Source organism: Abramis brama (genome assembly GCF_963993115.1).
Source record: "Abramis brama genome assembly, chromosome: 25".
Classification (NCBI taxonomy): domain Eukaryota; kingdom Metazoa; phylum Chordata; class Actinopteri; order Cypriniformes; family Leuciscidae; genus Abramis; species Abramis brama.
The window spans coordinates 6270771-6296026 of record NC_139987.1 but is presented as its reverse complement, the minus strand read 5'-3'; the positions used below and the strand labels follow the sequence as shown (position 1 = coordinate 6296026).

General features: G+C 36.7%; 1 protein-coding gene across 2 annotated transcripts in view; it reads left to right on the top strand.

The window, feature by feature from the left end:
* Window positions 1-3144: 3144 nt before the first annotated feature.
* sh2d3ca (SH2 domain containing 3Ca) overlaps window positions 3145-25256 on the top strand; it is a 63295-nt gene continuing 41183 nt past the window's right edge. For both annotated transcript variants that reach the window (XM_084103769.1, XM_084103770.1), the window contains exons 1-3: window positions 3145-3302; window positions 10977-11685; window positions 22384-22423. In XM_084103769.1, coding sequence (XP_083959895.1) covers window positions 3284-3302; window positions 10977-11685; window positions 22384-22423 — 768 coding nt within the window. In that variant the 5' untranslated portion in view covers window positions 3145-3283. The remainder of the gene's footprint in view (window positions 3303-10976; window positions 11686-22383; window positions 22424-25256) is intronic.

The window sequence follows — 25256 nt, the reverse complement described above, 5'->3', positions numbered from 1 at the left end:
CAAACTGTCATTTATTTTGTGAAAGTCTTCAGTCATGAAGTTATTAACAGGCTTGTCACTTACAAGATGTACAGTAATGTGCCATGACTTAATTACAGCTGATTGCTTTTTTGCCTAATTTTGCTCATAATTTGGTGCACATTAAACCAACTCATGTCTAATAGGCTGCTAATAGCCTTTATGCTCAGTTCATGGCAACCTGATCATTTGCAAATATTAAGCAGTACAGTATGAGTGTGGTGAGTCAGTGATATTGGACCGCTGCTGTCCTCTAGTGGTCAGATAGGTCATTGTTTTATTGTAGAGCGTTATTATTGCTACAGTTTGCATTCTAGGCACTAAAAGGATAAACTAAATGTGAAAAATGTTGAGTATGTAGTAAAAGTAGGCTATGCCACTATTGGGATGCCATTCATGTATTGGGATATTCCCATCGTTGACACATACTGCAGTATTTACTTGTCAGAAATAACATGTAGCAAAATTATATTTCATTCATTTGAAAATTGCTGTTGCAGCTTTAGCCACATTTTCACAGTTCTTCAACTGAAAAAGATGGGTCAAACTTTTTCTGTTCTTCTGTTTCGCAAGTCAAACAAGCTTGTACAAAGGCATACTTCAAACATCAAACTGAAACAGAATATAACAGCATCCAGCAGTTATTTTATTATTATTAATAAACTATTATCGTTTTTACTAATATTTTGAATTAGCTTTTCCTTTCATATTTTCATATTTTATGTTGTTATGGGATTTTGTCATTTTAGTTTTTGATTTTTAAATTAAATTATTTCTAAATATGTTTAATTTATTTTTATTTCCGTTTAGTACACTTGGTAATTTAAGTATTTAATAAATTATTAAGCAATAACTTATTTCAGTTAAATGACAAGGCATCATTTCAAATTTCTTTTCATGTAATGTTTGTATTTTATTTTTATTTCAGCTTCATATCAATTAACAAAAGTGTTTTTCATAGTTTTAGTTAATGATAACTGATATTCAGGCACTTTTTGTATACTGTTTTCAACAAACTATGATTTGGCACACTAATTATAATCTTGCATACTATGATGTGGTAGTATGCAAATTGGAAAATTTAACTCGCTACGACGGAAAAACTGCATAGTGTTATTGACTCATAACAGATGCAACATATTATGCATATATAGTTGGTTTAAACCAAACCCAGGACACTTGCAATGTATGAAAATATATGATTAGGAATATGATCTGTAAGAATGTGATTTGTGTGTCGGTCTTTAAAACCTTAAATTCTTATGTTACAGTATAGATTACAGACTCAACAAAAACTAGCTCACTTTGAAACTTCTCACTTTCTTTCTCAGTATCTCGAACATACGCCCTCATGTTCATGCAGGAAGTAGGCTCAGAGCAGATTACAAGAAAGGAAGTGAGATGCCACACATTTATAAACAACACTTCTGCAAATGTATCTGGTGTGATATTATGTGTGAAATGTTAAGATGAAGATATGTCCTCCAAAAACGATAGGTTGATGTGGCCACAGCTCACTCCACAGATGAATGTAATATGTTTAATATATGTTTAGAAATAGTATACAGTGTGTGAAACCATGGGATTTAAATAAACAAAGTGTAACAGTGTAGAATATGGTTCCATTTGTTAATTAGTTAAATTTACTTCAACTTCAACAAATTTACTTTAAAGTACAATCAACTTCGATGTTTAAGTCATATCAACTTAAATTACATTAAACTGACATTAAACTAATTTTGATGAGTTAAAGCAATGCAAAAACATATGTTGTCATAACTTATTGATCATATATTTTTTTACAGTGCATAAGAACTTAGTGAATGTGCATGGCCGTTTCAGAAGACTTCTGTAGAACAACTGTGTTAAATAACTTATTAAAGCAATGTAATATTTTTTTACAGTGTTAACATGAAATAACAATGAATAATACTTATGTATCTGAAGAATTTATTAATCATAGTTCATATAAATGTCATCATCTACTAATACATTATTAAAATCAAAAATTGTATCTGTTCATATTGTTTAAAGGAGAACTCCGGTCAATTTTAACATTGAGCTCATTTTTGTGTAAATTTGGAGTGCTGTCAGTACAGAGAACAACGACAAAAATCGGTGTTGCCTACACCATGTTATCCTCTTTTTAAAATTACACATACCTGTATTTACTTCCTGTTTTCGTTCGAAGTCAACAGTAGTCGATTGTCGAGTTCACGCGCGTGATCATAGGTAACTAAGCAACAGTGGAGAACTCGACAATCGACTACTGTGGACTTCGACCGAAAACAGGATGTAAGTGCGCTGGCTGAATTAACATCACTTTTATTCATATCTTTCACATCTACTGCAGTCAGATTCACCGTGTTCACTCTGAAGGAATCACTCACATGGCTGTGCACTTGTAATGACACATCAAGGATGTTAAGAGGCTAAAAGCAGGTTTAAAACTTGCCCCATTGAAGTCAACAGGGTGCAAATTTTAAAAAGAGGATAACACGGTGTAGGCAACACCGATTTTTGTCGTTGTTCTCTGTACTGACAGCACTCCAAATTTACAAAAAAATGAGGTCAATGTTAAAATTGACCAGAGTTCTCCTTTAATAGACCTGAGCTAGCATAAACTAACAATGAACAGTTGTGCTTTTATTAACTTGTTAATAATGATTAATAAATACTGTAATTAATGTGTTGCTCATTGTTAGTTCATGTTAGTTAATGCAGCTATTTTTTTTCTCACAATTTGGTGCACATTAACTTCAACTCAAGGCTAATAATCAAACAAACCAAAAAATAAGAGGAAGAAATGTTGATATAATAAGATTCTTCACTATTTCTAGTTCACTATAGCTGTAAAATTAACCTTGTACAAAAGGTCAAAGGTCAAGTGTTATACGATGAAGTGGTAGGTAAGCCATGCACAAAAACAAAATGGTTCTTTATAAAAAGGTATGGTATTAGTATAGTACAACATGCACATTTTGTTAAACGTGATTTTATTCAGTCATGTCACCTTTGACAGAGTGACCGAAGAAGCTCTTGCATGTCAACATCGAGTGCTGTTGAGTAAATGTGGTATTACAGATCCGCCCAGCAACCACGGGAAGTCTTTCTTTCGCAGCTGCTTCTTACAGAGCATCAGCAGGAAGTGCACGCTTCTATCTGCACACACACACACACACACACAAACACACAACACACCTACAAGAGCCAGAAGTGAGGACCCGTGGCTCCCCATCCCGGGAAAACACAGGAGTCAGAGACCATGATCAAACGCAAACTGAGTGAGTACATTTGAATTCTTGCCATAGTATGATGTAATCATTCAGATTGACATCTCTTGATGCCATGAGGCTTGTTCTTGTGGTTAAAGTCTCTGGTCGGTTAAGCAAGTCTATTAAAGTTCAAAATGCCTTAAATAACAGCTCACTGTCCTTGTCGAATCTATCAGCGAGTTCTAAAGGAGCAGGACTGTTGACATGATTGATTTTTATAATGGCCTTAAAGGGTATAATGTTCCGCTCTTATGAAGGTTAGTGTATTTGAAGGCACTAGTGCATAGACATGGATACGTTTTTAAGAGGCTTTTTGTTGTTTTGCTCGCATGCCTTGAGGTAAAGCCAAAGCCAGATTCACACCATTCTGAAGACAGTGATGGGATATGGGAATACCGTAATGACATTTGGGGATTCAGCTGCACCAAGCAAATGAATGTACTTTAGACTAGATCAATATGAGCCAAATTGAACATCGACCAAGAGAAAACAAACTCATAATGAAATTTAAAAGTCTTTTATATCAGATTAGTTTGAGTGTTATAAGGTCAAATAAGGACAAAGTAGGATAAATTGATAAACTGCAACTGAGAGATGTATTGTGTAAGATTGTGAGCAAAACGTGTAAAAGCACAGTCATGAAAAACAAAAAAACCCACAAACAACATATAAGTCACATTTTTAACTCATCAAAATAAGTTAAGCAATTCTCAACTTTTTAACATTTTTAAATCTTAAAGTCAGTCCTATAGAGGATTCAGCTTGTTACTTTTTAACAGATGAACCCAGTTGAACAAAAGGCAATAATCTAACAGATAACAATAAACCAATGCATTGCATGGATGTTTTGTATTCATTTCACTCTCCTGCCTTAACACACACAAAGAAAAAACAACAACAATTCAAACAACCATATATATATATATATATACAGTACCAGTCAAAAGTTTGGAAACATTACTATTTTTAAGGCTTTTGAAAGAAGTCTCTTATGCTCATCAAGCCTGCAGTTAAAAAAAAAAACAAAAAAAACAAAACAGTAATATTATGAAATATTATTACAATTTAAAATAATGGTTCTCTTTTTTAATATACTTTAAAATGTAATTTATTTTTGTGATGCAAAGCTGAATTTCATCAGCAAGTACTCCAGTCTTTGGTGTCTTATGATCCTTCAGAAATCATTCTAATATGATAATTTGATACTCAGTTATTATCAATGATGGAAACAGTTGTGCTGTTTAATATATTTTTTTGGAATACTTTTTTCAGGATTCATTGATGAGTAAAACGTTAACAGCATTTATTCATAAAAACAGCATTTATTCAAAATAAAAACATTTCTAACAATATAAATCGTTACCATCACCTTTTATCAATTTAACGCATTCTTGTTGAATTAAAGTACTAATTTCTTTAAAAAAAAAAGTTATTGTTCCCAAACTTTTGAACGGTAGTGTATATTGTTACAAAAGATTTCTATTCTAAATAAATACAGTTCTTTTTAACTTTTTATTCATCAAATAATCCTGAAAAAAGTATCTCAGGTTATAAAAAAATATTAAGCAGCACAACTGTTTCCAACATTGATCATAAATCAGCATATTAGAATGATTTCTGAAGGATCATAAGACACCAAAGACTGGAGTACTTGCTGATGAAAATTCAGCTTTGCATCACAAAAATAAATTACATTTTAAAGTATATTAAAAAAGAGAACTATTATTTTAAATTGTAATAATATTTCATAATATTATTGTTTTTTTTTTTTTTGTTTTTTTTTAACTGCAGGCTTGATGAGCATAAGAGACTTCTTTCAAAAGCATTAAAACTAGTAGTGTTTCCAAACTTTTGACTGGTACTGTATATATATATTCAACAAATTCCTTGTGACGTCAGTTCAAATAGTTTAACCCAAAATACTTTAACACTTTTTCTAGAGGTACCTCTCTAGAGACTAACTGTAAAACTGTAAACTAAACAATACGACTGGTATAACACACTTGTTGCAAACTCAACAGTATTATGCAATCCTAGTTTTATAACAGCGGTTCAAACACGCATTGATTCAATTTACACAGTTCAAACATTCGCTGAATCAGTGTAAACATTTCAAACACTAAGGTTCTTTCTCACTGTTCAATGATTCAGTGACTCAATTCAAAACCCTTAATGATTCGTTCAACAGTTCAAACGCTCAGGATCTTTATCACTGTTCAATAATTCAATGACTCAGTTCAAACACTTAATGATTCGTTCAAAAGTTCAAACGCTCAGGATCTTTATCACTGTTCAATGATTCAATGACTCAGTTGAAACACTTAATGATTCGTTCAACAGTTCAAACGCTCAGGATCTTTATCACTGACTACGTTTACATGCAACCAATAACCCGTTCAAAACCGGAATATTAGCAATAACCCGGTCGCGCACGGCCATGTAAACACCGGCAAAAACCCGGATATGCTCATATCCCGGTTTTTAAAAACCCGGATATGATCCCTGGGGTACCCCTTTTATAACCCGAATATTTAGTCATGTAAACGCGTATCGGCATATCCCCATCAAAAGGAACATTGATTTGTGTTCTGCGCATGTTCTATTCGCAAGGAATCTTGGTCTTTTGAGTAGAGACGGCGCATACAAAAACCCGCGTGCAGTATACCGGAAGTAAACAAGAAGTAGAGGTAAACATGGCGAGACGCAGCACAGCACCACACTTTTGGAGCGAGGAGGAAAGCGCAAACAAAGGCGATCGCTATCTGCCCCGAACTATTCATTATCCGCGTGCTGCTGCTGTTGTTGTTGTCTTTGGATACAGGAAGAAGAATCGGAAATGACGCATATTGCGTCTTAAGGTTGTCCGTACGTCCAGACGCTAACCGTGCATCGCCGTTTACATCGGGATATTGCCAATTGATTACAAATTCCATGTATACAGGAGTAACTCTCTCTGCTCACGCATGTAAACGGGTTATTCCGAATGTTTCAGGAACCCAAATAGTGACCTTAACCCGACCATAACCCGAATATTGACAGCTTGTAAACGTAGTCACTGTTCAATAATTCAATAACTCAGTTCAAACACTTAATGTTTCGTTCAAAAGTTCAAACGCTCAGGATCTTTATCACTGTTTGACGATTTAGTGACTCAGTTCAAACGCTCAAGTACAGTAAGCTACAAAAGTTATTCACAGGTTACTAGAATTCCAAGCCAATCATAATTCAGCCAGATTCAATATCCAAAATACATATCCGAACTCAACACGCTCCACAGCAACGGGGGAAATAGGCTACTTGTTTGACGTTCCGTCTGTACCAGCGTTCAGTATAACGTTAATGGTAAACCGGGAAATTCAAACCAGCCGTTTGGTTGCCATCTCTCGTCTCGCTGCCAGCGTTGATCCGTAGCGAACTGATATGAGTCAGGGCTCAATCACTGTGTTAAACCTCCAGTGTTAGTCCATATTTCCCATCTCTAACTTCCGAGATCAGACGAAATTTTTTTTTCTTTTTTTTTTCTCCATTAGGTCACCTGATGGAGTTTTTCGGTTCCTTGCCACTGTTGCCTTTGGCTTGCTCAGTTGGGGATATTTGGGATATTTAATTTAATTAATCAATCAACAATACTATTGATCAGCATTACCAAACATGGACATTTTCCACTAGAAACAAGCATTGATGTATTATTTTAATTTAATACTGTGAAGCTGCTTTGATACAATCTGTATTGTGAAAAGCGCTATATAAATAAACTTGACTTGACTTGACTTGACTTGAAATTAGCGTGTTCAGGGTGGTGTGGCGGTAGTACATCCTCTCTCTAGTTACCCCCTTTCCATTTTGTTTCATTGCTTTTATAGTCGCAACTCCAGGGGGGCAGCGTTTCATATTATGTTGAAGCTTCCCCGGGCGCCGCCATTGGCTAGCAGACCATCACCTGCTGTTAGCATCCCATTGACTCCCATTCATTTTGGCGTCACTTTGACAGCGAATAACTTTACATCTGAGGCGTTTAAAGACTCCATTTGTCCATTATTTATTTCTAAAGAAACACGAAAATGTATAAAAGGCTCCATTACCTTGTAGCTTACGTTATGGCCCCGTAGAAGCAGTTTTTGTAAAAATAGGCTAACGATTGCGTCATAACCACGCGACTCTCTGTCGCACAGTAGAGAGATTACCGTATGGACAGGAGGAGAAGCTCACAGGCAATTGGGGGGACGTGGAGGCAAAATGACAAAATAATTAATCAGAATACTTAGCAAAAGTTGCTCCTGCTCCTAGCTCATGGACACCTCCTACTCACACTCTCCGTCTCTGCAAGTTTCGGAAGGGAATGATTCAGATTTCTCTTGGCACTGCTACTAGAAGACAGACGGGTTGCCCACGTCACATCTACGTTGTCAAGCTCAGTTTGAGTCTGCGCAGTACGCTCAGCCATCAGGAAGTGAGAGCTTCTAATTGACTTCACTTTCCTCCGTTGAATCCAATGGGGTCACTGTGTCCAGTTTATATACTGTCTATGCGCAACTCTCTATGACAACATCGCCCCCCTGTGGACATCACAACCATTTTTGGTGACAACTTCCAGTTCGTCACAAAGTTATACAAGATTCAACTAACTTAAAGTCAGTTTAATGTCATTTAAAGGGCACCTATTATGCCCCTTTTCACAAGATGTAAAATAAGTCTCTGATGTCCCCAGAGTATGTGAAGTTTTAGCTCAAAATACCCAACAGATAATATTTTACAGCATGTTTGTAAGTCGCTTTGGACAAAAGCGTCTGCTAAATGACTAAATGTAAATGTAAATTGTCATTTTTGGGGGCTCAGAAAAACGCACCGTTTTAGTGTGTATCCCTTTAAATGCAAATGAGCTGCTGCTGCCGGCCCAGGGGGCGGAGCATCATGAGCTCGTGCTCACAGCCAGGACAATCTCATCTGATAATATCAAAACAGAAACTCTCAGTAACCTGTTCATTTCGACCTGGAGTCGGACAATAATGCCCACGGAGCCAGAGATTATTTGCTGTATGGAGATAGAACAGGTATTGTTTAGTTTAATTACGGATATAACTAATTTGTCATCTGCTTTTATCCACTATTAATACAAGCCTGCTGTAGCAAACCCTGTCTGAATGATGACCAAAATATACTGAGGAGTACAATGAAGTTTATTGTACATCACACAAAAGATGAAGCGTTAGTTTTACTCCAGAAACATAGTGCACATTAAAGTCTTATCCATAAACTCTCTCTCTCTCTCCCTTTAATTATCATCAACATACACAGCGAAGTACACAAAACACTCGTTACAACTAACAGTAAACAAATATATACACACCTTTTCAGTGGGTGCCTAATAAACTGGTAAACTTTATATCCGTAAAAGCACTCGATGAGCTGTCATAAAGTGCGCGCTCTGACTTTCATTTCTTCCGTGATCAGTCACGTTAGGCCTGTCGCTCTGGAGACTGTAAGCTTGATCACGAACAGTTGGTACTGATCCATCCTCGAGTAACAACCGGAGTAAATGAAGACTGCTATGTTCATTCTTACATCCAACAACAACACACCTCAAACGCTTAAGAAACATTTTTGTCTACAGCTGCTCCGGCGTCGAAGCAATGGCGGGTCAATCAACAGTCGTGGGCGGGGCCTGTGCAAAGTGACTTCACATTGCCCTGAATCTGAGAATGGCTTGTTGGCACTGCCAACACACATTTATGTTCAAACACCATGTAAAAGTGAATTTTGCATAATAGGTGCCCTTTAAGTTGAAATGACTTAAACATCCAAGTTGATTGTACTTATAATTTTAAGGCAGCAACTTTTCTTTTACAGTGTGGTTATCATTCAGGAACAACAGAAGCAGAAGGTTTTTAGTTTAAAGTTTAAAACCTAAAATCTATTTTAAAAATATTTAAATACACGTTCATATGCACACACCCGTCTATTGCCAGTAAAAATATAGATAATTGAAAACATTTTTACCATTTTGCCTTACTAAAATTTGTCAAAATGGAATGTCCATTAAACTTTTGAACATTAAATTGAAAAATTAATAAATATAGCAAACATCCAAAAATATTAAAACTTTATTTTGATAAATTATTGTTGTAATATAAAATTACAACAAATAAAACTCATAAAATGCAACTTGTCCCGACTTGAACTTTATGAAAAATACCCTTTTCCTGAGAAAATAAGGTAACCTTTCAATTCAAATCTATTTTTATTTCATAGGCTGACTATATAGTCCAGTGTGGTTTTATGTCTCCTCTTTATATGTGAAAATGTGTATATGTTTACATTTCAAGTTATGCACACATGAATAAACAGTAAAGTAGATATTTAAATATTTATTCTTTAATGTTTAAATATTAAGCAAGAAAACACAGAATTTTGTGTTTTAGGAATCTGTGCTATGGACCCTTTCACAGACTGTTATCAGCATTGCATAGCTAGTATAGTTTAAAATATTTTCATTTTTACAAAATTTAATACACATTTATAACTCAATATATTGTGTTATAGGCTATTTCCTTATCAGTAGGGGAAAAAACAAATTAACGCTGCTACAAGGGTGTTTTTAACACAACGGCTGAGGGAGAGATGGCAAATTTGATATCTTTCTCTCTTCTGACCAACTTTTTGGTCGAGTTTTTCTTTTGGAAAGTCACGTAATCTCTATAACATATTTGTTTTTCTTTTGCTTTTAGAGCAAATGGGAATACAAAAATTATATTTGCTGTCATCCCCTGTTCACCGCTATAGAAGTTTACCCAACTATGATGACTTCGACTTCTGAGAAGCCCAGAAATGTGAAAAGGGTCCAATTATTATTATTATTATTATATTTCACACTGATATTTTCTTCTTTAATAGTTGCTTTTCATTTCACTTTAGTTGTTTAACCCTAAATGTAAGTGTAAATAAGATTTAACTCCTCATTCATTTTAAATAAACAGGACCTATGATTATTGTGAATGTAAAAAGTAACAGGTTTCTTCCTTAATATCAGTTATACTTTTGCATAGCTTCAAGTACAATACCCAGAAATACATTAAGAACTACATCACTTTTAATAGTCTCATGTGTTATTGATTTCAGTCTGTCTGATGATGAATATACTCAGTCTGGACCAGACCACTTGACAAGAAACAAAACCAGAACAGGGCTGAACTCTGACGCTCCCCCGAGAGCTATAATTATTAAGATAAATGAGTCGACATTCCATCAGTGACAGAGAGAAATTTAAGGGCAGGCCCTGACACTGAAGATCATGCTAGAAACAAATTACGATAAAGCTTTATTTTAAGACTCGCCTTCCTGTTTGTACAGTATCTTAATTTCCTCCCCCGTTCATCATTATCACTGTTCTGCAACCATGACATGATTTTCATCAGAAAGAAATATTCTGGCTTCACTTATGAGAATCTGAGTCTCTTTAGTCTTAGAGACTAAAGGGACCAATGACATTTTTTTCCCACAGACAAGGTCAGGTCTTGTATGTTTACTTAAGAGGCTACATGTTTCTTTCTCACATTGAAAGAACTTTAGGAATGGCAGGGACCCTACAGGGTGCACAGTCCTATAAACCTTTTACTTTTTAACCATTCGAGACATTTCGAAAACTGCAGAGTTACAGCACGCACAACATGTTTTCTCCCTTCTCAGGCTTCAAGTGGTTTGGTAGCCTCACCAACCTCCGGCGTAAATCAGATGCCCAGAAGGACGAAGGATCGGTCAAAGAGCTGGCCGCTGACGATATGGGCATGAGTCCACGGAGCCAGAGCTATGCCAGCTCCAGTGAAATGTACACGCACATGGGCACCATGCCACGTCACCCGAAGAAGGACAAAAGCTTGAAGAAGAGCAAGTCCAAGGACAAGTCCGACCTCAATCGGAGTCAAAGCATGAAACCTTCACAAGACCACGTGTGTGATTCACCCCTTCTCAGCGTACTTCAGGGCCTGGAGGTCCTGGAAAACCCCATTATGGAGGACAAGTTAACTGTTGGGACTAGAGATAGTCACATCCAGAACCGTGACCTTCCAACTCCACCAACTGTGGATGGACACTCAACAAAGCTGGAAGATAAGGAGCCTGTTGTTGACTCCAAGATACATGTCGATCCACCGAGTGCATATGTAGAGCCTTCACCAGATCTATGTTTGAGCAAAGAGTCGAAGGTCCAGCCAATGCTGCCCAAGAAAAAACACAGAGAAGAAGATGCATCCGTGAATTGTGCTGAGAAGCTCCAGGTGGACAGTGACTTGATTCAGTTGCCTATGAAGATGAGCAGCCAGATGGAGCAGAAGACAGCAGTTAGAGAGGATCCTAATATAGAATCAGACTGCAAACAGGAAAAGATGGAGCCTAACAGGTAAAAATCAGCTACGTTACTTGATTTTTGAATATGATCTTTGTTTGTTGTATACCTTTAAAGTCTTCAAAGTTTTTAATGATGTTTATATGTCTATGTGGTGTTTTTAATGTGCTTTAAGACAAACCATGTGCAAATTCCTCAGTCGACACCATTGCTGAGTATTTTCTCCTTAAAACTTATGGAGCTTAAAATATGCTACAATATGATTTGAATTTGAATTGTGTAAATTTGAATTATTTACAAGTGAAATCTAACAAAATTGAATTTTAGGTGGTAGTTTAAATAGTTCTGAATTTGATTTTTTTTAAACGAATATTGAACATTTGAAATTTAACAAATTGAAATGTTTTTATGGCTGAATTTTATAGACATGTATTTTCAAACAGCTAGTTTTTTGTTCTGAATTCGTATACTGCAAATATTCAGTTTAAAAAAAATACAGATTCAAGTTTTCAAGATGAAGAAATTCGGAACTGCAAATTCAGTTTTCTAAAATTCAATCTCAAAAATTCAAGTTCAAAAATTCAGATCTTACAGAAAGTAGGTCACAGGTCATCCACAGGGAAGAGTAAAGGATCTCGGATAAGTCGAACAGAGCATTTTGCCTGCACTGCAGTAGTTTTCTGCCGCAAACGCGGTGGTGGTTCAAGAGAATCCGTGTATCTTTAGTTCAGTCGTTTTTTTTATGTAATATTAAGAGTAGAAAAATGAGAAAACAGCTTGAGTATTAGATTTCTAATATTTTAGTAATAATAGTCCGCTGCAGCAGTTGCACGGAGCTTACAAAACGCGTGTATTGCAACTATAGGCTACATTTAATTTCCTCATCAAACAGCTAGACTAACGAATGGCTCGGTACAACAGAAGAGCCTAGAAAGGGCTTTTTCTCTGTGTAGACCAGCAGTTGGCCTGAATTTGCTATAACCTATAGCCTATTTTCTGGACTGTAGCCTATAGGCTAAGTCACGTTTTATCATGAAACACGCTGTGATTTATTCCAAAGTGACTCAGATAATGCATTTAACGTTAAATAATCTAAATGTTGACTTTCAAAAGTAGGCGCGCCAAGAAGGCTATTCTCTGTATTTTGGTTCATTTTTGGTGAGCGCCAGAAAGATCTAAAGAGACCGAGACGCGCTAAAGCAGCGCATCATGTTGTTTTATTTATTTTTCAATGACATGATATTTTGTAGTCATTTTGAATGTACACAAATAAAAATATACATTTTACTGTTTCGGATGATGTCATATTATCTGTATGACTATAAATAACAGAGTATTAATTATTTCCCAGTGGAACAAATCCAAGTGATGGCGCTCCCGCATCGCGCTCTCACACAACATAGTAGCCTATCAGTTCTGGCGTTGCTTCATATCGCAGACTGCTCATTATCAAAATGAAACACAGTCAACCAAACATATAAAAAGTTATTCTGCCTAATTTAATTGGTCTGCGTACAATATAAAGGGCAAGCTGTGCCGCACACAGTCCTACTTGTTATTCCAAACATTTCCCTTGCTGTGAATACGCTGATTTAGCCTATACGTGTATTACACGTGTTCTGTAAGCTCTGTGCAACTGCTGCAGCGGACTATTATTACTAGAATATTAGAAATCTAATACTCAAGCTGTTTTCTCATTTTTCTACTCTTAATATTAAATAAAAAAACGACTGAACGAAAGATACACGGATTCTCTTGAACCACCACCGCGTTTGCGGCAGAAAACTACTGCAGTGCAGCCAAAATGCTCTGTTCCACTTATCCGAGATCCTTTACTCTTCCCTGTGACCTACTTTCTGTAAGATCTGAATTTTTGAACTTGAATTTTTGAGATTGAATTTTAGAAAACTGAATTTGAAGTTCCGAATTTCTTCATCTTGAAAACTTGAATCTGTATTTTTTAAACTGAATATTTGCAGTATACGAATTCAGAACAAAAAACTAGCTGTTTGAAAATACATGTTTATAAAATTCAGCCATAAAAACATTTCAATTTGTTACATTTCAAATGTTCAATATTCGTTTAAAAAAATCAAATTCAGAACTATTTAAACTACCACCTAAAATTCAATTTTGTAAGATTTCACTTGTAAATAATTGAAATTTACACAATTCAAATTCAAATCATATTGTCATATTTTAAGCTCCATAAAAACTGCAGTGAACCAAAGACACCCTTTGAAATCGCTGGTGTTTCTGACGTCACAAACTACCTTGTAACCAATCAGGGGTGCGTTTCCCGAAAGCATTGTTAGCCAACTATGGTCGCAAGTTCCCTCGTTACCAATAGAGTTCAATGGATATTGCGATGAACTTGCGACCATAGTTGGCCAACGATGCTTTCGGGAAACGCACCCCAGGTCAATGTGTGATTGTCAACAAGTGGATCTCTGAGCTGGTGTGAGTGAGTGGAGGCGGGGCTCATTTGCATATTCATAGAACCGCGAATACTAAATGAGGCAAGGGTGAGATATTTTAAGGCATGAAGAATTTAAATTTAAATATGTAATTTTGGTGAGCAAAGGTGAGTTTTAAGGGATAAAATGAGGGGGACTTTAGGTACAGTAGTTCATTCAGTACAGTACACTTAAAGTCGGCATGAAATGAAAGTTGCGATAGTCTTTTCTTCCCTATTATATACTGTATATCTGAGTGAAACGGCTTTTTGAACAAGAAAAATTTTAGGGCAGGACTTGAATTTGTCCATTGGGAATTGACTGGATCAACACTTATTGAGTGAAAACTTGTAACCTTATGTGATGAAGCAGGTTGTGAGAAGGAACGGGAGATCAACTCACTACTCTTTGAATTCTTCAAATCAGCAGTTGGAGTTATTTCAGAAAATGATTGTATTAACTTTTGATAAATTTTTAAGATTTGAAAATCCAATGAAGATTCAACACAAAGTGCGCACATCTAATGGCAAAAAGTATAAAAGTAAAAATTATTCATTCATACTCATTCATATTAAAGATGAAGTCTTGTTAAACGTGGAGTATAAGAAAAAGAAAAAAAATATGCGTATTATTATTCTTTTGTATTGGTTATTTAAATGATTAATCCTTTCAAATATTATTCTCGTAATGATCCATTTATGCTTTTTGTCTATTGTATATTTTAATATCATATAGTCATATGCATGTATTCAGACTATTCAATAGACTATTCCATTCAGAGTTCTATTCAAACTCATATATATTCATGTGTTCTATTCAGACCAGACATTTAGTTTACTTTTACTCTGACAAATGTATGTCATTGTGGGTTAGACATGCTATTTGTTTTTTCCGTTTTCTGCTCAGTGTGGTATCCTGTGTAATATGTGTGGGATCTGGTTTATTATTAAGTTTCACATGAGATGGTTATCTTACCTGGAATTAAGGTAAAGCTGTATTTGCATACGGCCTAGACATGGTGGAAATACTTATTTGGCCATTTCGGCTTCTTAAAATAAGGCTGCAAAAGACGCGAGCGCAACGGTCACATGTCCACATCTAGCTCGTTTTTACATTGAAAAATAAAGTAGCGCAGTCTAATGGAAAAACTTGATTTTCCACTACAGGATGAGAGCTTATTAATTACGAAAACGATTATTTATTTTTGCTAATTATTATTTTATTTCACTTATGCTGAGTCCCAATTCGCCTACTTATACTACGACCTAAAAGTATGTACTTTTTTTGTGAGGAAAAAGTACATACTTTTGAGTGTGTAGCAAAAGAGTATGCACGTTCTGGGACATACTTCGATGACGTCATGCAACGTGAACTTGAACGTGGTTGCCTAGTTACGCACACCGCGACTGTTAACAAAACATTTTACATTTCATTCATTCATATCCAATATAATTTTATTTACTATTCCCATCTTTTTTATCTTTTTTTCCTCATCGTTTTTTCCACAATACATTTACAATGTGTTCTACCAAATTGAGGAGTGAAGCAGGGCGTCGTCGCAGATTAACCAAACGCAGGTCGTTTGTGAGGCGGCTGGTTCTGACGTTCATGTGCAATCGTGTGCAATGTGTGTAACAAAAGCTACTTATTTTCTGAGTTAAAATATTTAAAGTTTATAGTATAACTATTGTTTAACATATTTTAAACTTAATTTCATCATTATGTATAATACTCAAAAATACCCCGATGAAAATGAACCATGCTTTTACTATAGTAAAAGTGTAGTAACCATGTGTCTTTTAGTTGGACTGATAAAGTTAACATTTGTACAGCCACAGTATTACAACAAATAAGTCAGTGTGGTTAAATATAGCTTTAATTAGGGTTAAACATTTGAATTCTTACACTTAAAAACTGAGGGCGCATCTCCGCTGCTGGGTCCTGTCATGTTTACATCATCACCACCATCACCACAAAGCTCCTCTCTCCCGCACGCAATGGGTTGTGGGCAATATTAGCCGTTAGAGTGTGCATTGATCTGCACTTCGAATTCTAACCGGAAATAGTAGACCATCCGGGTATCTTGGGAATACTCATTTTAACATACTACGATTTGGGACGTACTAATTCTAGTTTCGCATACTATTTAGGACGGATAGTATGCGAATTGGGACTCAGCATTAGTTTTTCAGTTACTGTTGTCAGTTTTGATTCATTTTAGTTTTTCATATATGTTGAAATTTCTATTTTATTTCAGTTTACGAAAATGTTTACGACAAACAGTTTTAGTCTTAGTTTCACAACATTGCTACACATCTGTCTAAACCGGAAGCGAATGGCGCGACACATAACAAAAGCACATAGAACCCATTAGTTGCTGTATTTGGAACCGCATACTAGTATACTACACTTACTAGTTCGCCCATAGAAAGATATGGTAAAAATAGTACGAGTAGTCTAGGTTTCGAATTCAGCAAGTGATTCTGTCTACACCGGACGCGTGGCAAGTCACCGACAGTTAAAGGGGTGGTATAATGCCCTTTTCACAAGATGTAAAATATGTCTTTGATGTCCCCAGAGTGAATATGTGAAGTTTTAGCTCAAAATACCCCACAGATATTTTTATATAGCATGTTACAGTTGTCACTATTTGAGGGTGAGCAAAAACGCACAGTTTTGTGTCTGTTTCTTCAAATACAAATGAGCTGCTGCTCCCGGCACAGTGGGCGGAGCTTCAACAGCTTGTGTCCTTTTACCTCACACAGACATGCACTGAAAATTTCAAAAACTTTTAGCTTTTTATGTTCAAACCAGAGTCAGACAATGATGGAGAGACTCAAGAAGAAGTGACAACATGTAGAATGCAACAGGACATTTCTGAATGGTTAGTTGATGAATTTATGTAGCTGATGGGTAGTTATCTTCCAGTCATTGATTAGCATATTCTGTCTTGATAATCTATAAATCACGTTCCCAGGGGCGGTTTATGTAAATCTTAGGGTTGATGATGTCACTAACCCGGGAGGAATGTCCTGTAGTCTCTACCAGCCGTTTGTTGTAGTTCTTAAAAAACGATTTCTTTAAAAGCAAATATCTCCCTTTGCTTTGAACTTTGAGCATTGTAACTTTGCAGATGTTGTTTATGCTCAAACAGCAACATTACACACTAACTAAAGTTAGAAAAGTGAAATCATTATCAACTACCCCTTTAATGCGCGTTTGCTCTCCCAACAGAACAAATGGGTCTGGAGTATTCGCTTTGAAGTGTCCAAGGATGCACCGGTGTAGAAACAGTGTTAGAATGTTACAGACCATTTTCTTTTGCAAGTACAAGTTTCTGTTCGTAAATCTTTGGCGTAAACTCGCCTTAAACAAAATACCCCATTCTGTGAATATTGCTTCCAGCTCCAAGATGTCTTTGCTGCAGCCTGTATCGCGATGACATACTGGATTAAATCCAATATGTAGTGAAGGTAAGGTAAGGGTGTAGACAGGGACACATTGAGATAAACCTGGGCTACAGTGTTACAGTACGACTTTTCAAATCATGCTTGTGTATGAATAAATTCGAACAACATAACTTAAGAAACTTTTCTTCTTTGTTTTTCTAGCTGAAAAGTCCTTGATAACGTTGGTAAAATCCAATTTTTGGAGAATGCCACTCTCAATAGACACTCCATGTCCAGTTTTGAGAATGATTCGAGAATTTGAGTGTCGAAATATCCTGTTCACGCAATAGCATCTCGAATACTATCCCTGTCCCAAATGGCACACTTAATGTAGACTCTCGGTCTTGTGGACTTACGATGACAAAGAAAAAGATTGTAGGTTGTCCCATTTGTCATTTTAGGTGTCAGAGGGTCACCCCCTTTGCGGCCGATATACGCCCATGTTGCGCACTTTTCTTCTCGACAGTCAAAGCTGCCGTCGAATCATCCACATTTGTAAAGCGCGTTGGGTGTACAATAGTAGATAATAAAGTGCTATATAAATGCTTCATTCATTCCTTCAACTCTTCACAGATCAATCAGGAAGCTGCACTGTAATGTCAGACGAGAGTAATCCTCGTGTCTGACCACATACCGTGACAGTGTGAGACAATATTTGCTCTCGTTCCTTTGTGAAAGCGGTTCTGGCTCATTGTACATGTACATCAGGATTGATGTCACACTTGAGATGATCTCATGAGATAGAGGCTGAGAAAAAACATTACCGTGATTTTCCAAGATCTGCTCTGTGCGTTTGGACATGCAGTCTAAGACAGTTTATCTCAAGGGCCCGTCCTAAACGCCACTGGAAACCTTTGGGTTACTTTTTTTTTGTATGGTGATAACAAAATGCCAGAATATTAGGGATAGTTCACCAAAAAATAAAAATATATTTTACTCACCCTCATGTAGTTCCAAACCTGTATGAATTTCTTTCTTCTGCTGAACACAAAATTTCTAAAGAATATGGGTAACCAAACAGCTGATAGACCCCATTGATTTCCATAGGGTCCAACATAGTGTCATCAGCTGTGCTCAAATGATCTGCCCTTATGTTGTTAAATTTTGGTTATTCAAGAAATTCATAAATAAAAATAATAAGATGCCCTGTCGAAATATGTGGGATGTATGGCTTTATTTAAACCGCAAAGGTAAAGCATAAATACACCCGTGCATCCTCACTCATGGTTACTCTGGAAGCTTCCTCACTCCTCGTTCCTCGCGGTGCAGTTAGAGAATCGAGATGTCCTTCAAGATGGCTGACTTCGATCGGTTTACAGGTCACGGGCTGGAGGACGGAGGAGCGAGGAAATGAGGAAGCATCAATTAATTATTGAGAAGCACCCAGTGTTTCAACAGTGACCCTGATAAATTCTCATTAGAGGGCAGCAGAGAGCAACAGGATGAACAGGGATTCAAACGAAAGTGGCTGTTCATTCTTCTCAGCTTGCACAAGGTGACAGACTGTAGTCTGGGAACAGACTGAGACATTTAATTTACAATTTTAAATTAGGAAACACCCCTTTGGGTCTTTTTTTTAAGAAAACGTTTTTGGTGTTGTCGTTGTCTTTTCATTTGCAAGTGTTTGAGTATGAAGTTGCACAAGAATCTAAGGTGAGTTTATCATTGTCAGTATGTTGTGTGTGTCACAGAGTAAATGTCAAAAATTCAACATGGTAATTGTAGTTTCCTCTAAAATGATACTGCCTCTACAAAAAAAACATAATGCTTTTCATAATCTTTCAGTGATTTCATTTAATTTATTTTACTTTTTTAATTATAATGACAGTAGTGGCTAAATTGCATGTTATTTTTAGCTTTATATATGATAGAAGTATTTTGTAAATAGTGAACTTGAAAAAATAATATCAAATGATAATGTTTTGTTACTTTGAGACATTATATGGCAAAAAAATAAAATAATAATAATAACACAGTATTATTATGGTACCTTGTCTTGGGGAGGCGTTTTAATACAGTCAAACTGTATGCTACAAAAGCATTGCACCCTGGTTTATTATAATTAGATTGTACTTGGTCATAGCTCTTTTTGAACGACACCTGGTTTGTTGTTTGCGAGCAAGATATTTTCCCTGTCATTTGTGAAAGAGAATAATGATGTGAGGTCAGCCAGCACAGCTGGAGGATGTGAGAAATGTCTTCAGGAAACATTGTGTTAAGAGTCTTCCTGTGTTTGTATGCAATGTTTTTAAGAGCTTCGCCATTCAAGAGCTTCACCAGCATCACTTTACCAGGACAACCACTGATAAAACAGTACAAAAGATCATCTTTCACTAAACGAAGATCATATGCATAGTCTAAATTCAAGAGGTCACCTCATAAAATCTTGGTCGTGAGATAGCGTTGAAACTTCTGTTTAACACACACTTATTTCACTTCTTTGATTGACTGAGCATTAATTCAATGTCTTTTCAGTGTGTTTGGCAGTGGCTTCCACACACTTCTGCATTTATGAAACTTTTCCCACTTTTCCCACTTTTCCAGCCATGATTTGACAGTGAATTTGCTGTTGCAGATTTATCACTCTTCCCATAAGTTTGTTTCCCTTTCAAATGAACTCGAGCTGCGTCGAGACGCTGTGAGAAAGCCTCTGCGTGATTGCGTCATGAAGCACTTATGAAATCAGTCCAATGGCGTGACGGAACGTCATCGACCAGGAAACTATAAAGCACACCTGGAACAAACAGTCACTAGCTTCTGTGTCTTCAGCAAGCGCTCTGTGTGAAACTGTCTCTGTCTATTTATTGTTGTTTTTCCACAAGCATATTATATATCTAGACAGGAGTATAATGGCGAGCAAACAGCTTTTTGGATCGTGTGTTCGTCCCTGCCCTCGCTTATTACGAGTGGGGACATGCGATTTACAGTATGTGTTGTTTCTTTGGGAGTGGAGCATGCACGGTCAGCTCTAGTAAAAGGGGGCTGAAAGTGTTCATTCATAAATTCCTGACGTGTAACATATGCACTATCGAGAGTCCTGTTGGCTTTCTTCTCAAGGGAAGAAAGTCAATAAACTTCTCTTTCTCTGTTAAACTTCTCTTTTAAACTTCTTTGGCTTGGATCTCGCGTTTGCCGAGGCAGTATGTAGATTACGGGATTATAAGTGTCAATTTTGGAAAGTTTGGGCTTGGCCTCTGAGGGTGCCCAGCTCATGAGTTCAGGTCTCTCAACTGAGGTTGTTGAGACCATCCTCCACTCCAGAGCTCTCTCCATGAGGAAACTCTACATCTTGAAGTGGATATTTTTCACTTCCTGGTGTGGAGAGCACCAGCTGGACCCAGTTATCTGCCCAGTGGTTGCAGTGCTGGAGTTCCTGCAGGAACGGTTCTCCGCAGGTCTATCCCCCTCCACACTAAAGGTGTACATGGAGGCCTTAGCTGCTTACCACGTCCCTTTAAGTGGTGTATCCTTGGGGATACACCCTCTAGAAACGTTTCCTTCGTGGAACTGTGACCAGGAGACTAGGAGTATGGCTGCTACTTAAACGTTATCATCAGGAGTTCCCTCCGATATGTTTGTGATGTGGCGGGATGTTGCCTTGCCGCACACATTAGTGAGGTTTTTGACCTTGACCTCGGCTAAAAGGGAACGTCTTGGGTTATGACTGTAACCCTGGTTCCCTGCGTCGCCCTGCCATACTCCCTGCATGCCTGTGAGCGACTTGCTTCAGCCTATCAGAAGCTAGTGACTGTTTGTTCCAGGTATGCTTTATAGTTTCCTGGTTGATGACCTCACATAACATTCCGTCACGCCACTGGACAATCTCGCAGAGGCTTTCCCACAGCATCTCGACGCAGCGTCTCGTTCCCTCTTCAGTGAACCAGGGTTACAGTCGTAACCGAGACGTTCTCTCATTCAAATTTTGTGGTAGTTTTTTTTTTTTTTTTGTAGTATTTTCCTCTTTACCAAAAACTCTTTCTGTCATGTACATGTAGGACAAACTGGGGCTAGTTATCACACTTTTACACCAATGAAAATTCCTCAGGGTTTATTAAAGTCAATTTCTGAAACTTTTGAACATTCAACAAGAAAATAAATTACACCATATCTATTTTGATATATTTTTTATATAATGTGTATAGGCTGTTTAATTGATTTTTTTTTTTTAAATTGATAATATAAAAATGAACAAATCAGTAATATATTCCTCTTTCATTCTAAATATTCCACACAACCTGAAACCTGAAAAGATCTGAAATGATTCTGCTCATTTTCAATGTATTTTAATTGGTCCGAAAAGACAGATTTGTCTGTAAAAAAAAAGTAAAAGAATGATTCTGTCATATGTCATTTTAATAAAGGAATATTCTAATTACTGTGGTCAAATGCTCTGTCTCTGCAATTCCTGTTTTTAGTTCAACCTCATTTCATCGTGTCATTGATGTGGCGTGCAGAAGGAGGAACGTGAAGGAACACCCTTTTCACTTCCTTAGATGTTAAAAAAAGATCAAGTTCCTCATTGAGTTTTACTAAGCATCTTCTGACATGAAAACAAACGAAACAGGAAGAGTAGAAAAAGTGCTTTTTGATGACATCAGTCTCATTACAAGTGTAATTCTCTCCTTAAATTCCCTAAGTTTGACCTTGAAGGTGGCTTTCAATATTTTTCATTTTTCATGTCAATTTATTTAGCTAGTTTGCAATGTAAGTATCTGTGCATAAAGTGGGATAATCTGCAGTCAGCTTTGCTTTGGTGTTTTATTTTGGAGGTTTATTTTACAAATATGACTAGCTTACAGTTAACTATATTGCGTAATATATAATATGAATAATTTTTCTTTTCACAGACAGCTGGACACCACAGACAACCAAGGAGAATATGTGGAAGTAAGGCTTTCTTTCTTTCTCTTAGCAAGAAGTCACTTGGTAAAGTGTATTTAAACTAGGCACATCTCTCATCCTTAATAAGAAGGAGCTGGAAAGAATTCTGTTAATATATCTATCCATTACTTCAATCTGTCTGTTCTTTGAGGCTTCCTCCTGACAACTTGCTGAATATGGCTATTTCATGCTTAATTAGGCAAAATCCCTGTATTAATTAACTAAATGCACCATTTGGAGATGTAATAAGAAATTCATCTAATGAGTACTTTTGGAATGTGCTGATTTGGTGCAAATTAATGTCCTTCCTGTGCCTGCCCTTATTTACAGTCATTAAGATATTAGATTCTGCATTTAATTGCTGTGTAGTGAACTCTGCTGCCTCTAGATGGAGCTGTAAACTGCTCTTCATCTCCTGAAGCTCTGTGTAAGGGAAGGTTAGGTGTGGCCAGGCCCACATGACCCTCATGCCTTCAAAACGCACATTCTCATTTACACACACACTGTATAAAATATGTGCACACAAATACTGAAACTTCCTCTTTGTCTATGACACATGCACACAGTCACGGATGGGAATTGTGAGGTCTGATTCCTTAATTCTTTTAGTACTTTTGAGGATGAAACGTTTGGGAAAATGCTGACCTCTGAAGTTTGCTGGCAAATGTAGCATGTAACATATTTCATCGTGTATTCATTTGAATTTCATTATTTAAAAACAATCTGGAAAGATAATGTTTGTCTTTACACAATGTCTTATAAACAACCAGTCATTAACTATAATGATTAAAAGGTACACAATGCAAAAACAAAACTGCATGCATTTTGCAGAAGAACATTGTTTTGGTTGTGCTTTGGCTCTGCGTGACTGTGCGGATGAAATGACCCTTCACAATAGATAATGATTTACAATCAACTCTGTTCGAGAGCTACATATGGCAAGTTATCTGTTCAATAAAATACCTTACTCATCTGTTGAGTAATAAAAACACCATCTCCATGTTGCTTTGACAACATTTCAAACAATCCCTCAGTTTTCGATATCCAAGAAAGCCAATCCAATGTTGGTTCTTGTTTTATCACGAGCTCTGTCACGTTCTCTTTTTGCCAGCAGACTCTCCTCTATTCGCCGTTTGTTTAAAACGTGTGATTCCCTGGAGGTTGGAGATTTAGCTACTTCATGTCAACCTTTCTTACTCGTTGTTACAACCTCTGCCATTCCCACACTATACACGCGTCAAAGTAGCCTGAGCAACTTTTCTTTATTTACGGATATGACGAGACACGCATAGACGAGTGACGCATTTACACAGTTTCCTACGAAAACCAGCCGACAGCTCTAAAATATAAACAGTTACAATAGGCTTAGACAAATCAGGGTAAGACAAAAATACATTTTGGAAGAAAAATTGATGATGTATTGATCTATTGATCTATTGATTGATTATTTAAATGTTGTTATTTTTTAACAAAAAAAGTTACATAGTGTACCTTTAAGTCGTGAAAGCCTTACATAACATAATAAAACTTCTTGCTTTTTAAAAAAAATAATCTGATCATAGGAGCCATTTGTTTGGGATTTTGACAACACTGGTCATGCAGTGTGATTTTGGTTCACTAAAAAGAACCGTCTGAAAAGAGTCAAATTACATTAGTGCATTTGTAGGTTTTATTGTATATTTTATTATATTTTCTTAACACCCCACCCCAGACCATTCTCATTTCCAAACCCTGGTTACAGCCAAGTGGCAACACAATAGGACCATAACTGTTTATTGTACAAAAGCAACAAAACATCCTTAAAATCCTTTCCATCCTTTAACCATAATTACTAGAAACTGCCTAGGTCTAGCATTTATTTTTTATTTTTTTACCTTCTATAGTTTTATTCATGTTTTTTATTAGACAACCTATCCATGTTGGTATGCGTCAAATTTGACTAGTTTCTACCAAGTGACAGATGAATCTGCTGTAGATTTGTACTAGTTTGATTGGATGCACAGCAGCCTTTCCCTCCATTTCTTGGATGCCTCTCTTCTCCACCACAATATGAAAGTTTAATGGTGTCTGAGTTAAAATGAGTCTCTGCCCTGAATGTTCACTGTAATGGCAAAAAAACAGCTCTTTCAACTGGAAACAGAGATAAACAACTGGTCTTCGCTCCAGAACAGAGCGTTCCCAGAGGCCCAGACACTTGAGGTGTTCGCGATTGCGTTCCTTCTTTCAGCCGTTGATACGCGATGTTTATTTTCTGCTGCGCTGCCATCTCATTATCTCGGCTGTTCCTAGATCTCACACCTTTCCCAGCACCTTAGGATTGAACTCCTAACCTTTCTGCTTGCCGCTAACACCAATTTGCAGTTTCCTCTCAATAATTGTATCACTGAAAATTCTACTGAACGATACCAAAGCTGATCTCATAACAGCACTACAGTAGTTTGTACCACTGTGTTTATATGGTACTCCCAAAGTAATACCATGATTTTACTTTGATACTTGTCCAAAAACAAAAAATCATAGCTAGTATCAAGTAGCATGGTATTGCCATTGTACTATGTCCACCAAATCATATGGGTCATTTTTGTTACATGAACTGATATTTGTACTTAAAGGCCCACTGAAGTGCTTTGAAATGCGCAGCATTATTCGATGTGTTGACGTCATTTCCACTGAAACAGGAAGACAGGGCAGGACATATCCAACAGCTCCTCCCCTAAAATAGCCAATAGCGTTTAGTTTATAAACCCTATATAGTGCACTGTGGACTATTCACTATTTACCATGTTGAAAATAGTAATAGTGTGAACAAGTGACCGATTTCAGCTGCAGTTTCAGCGTT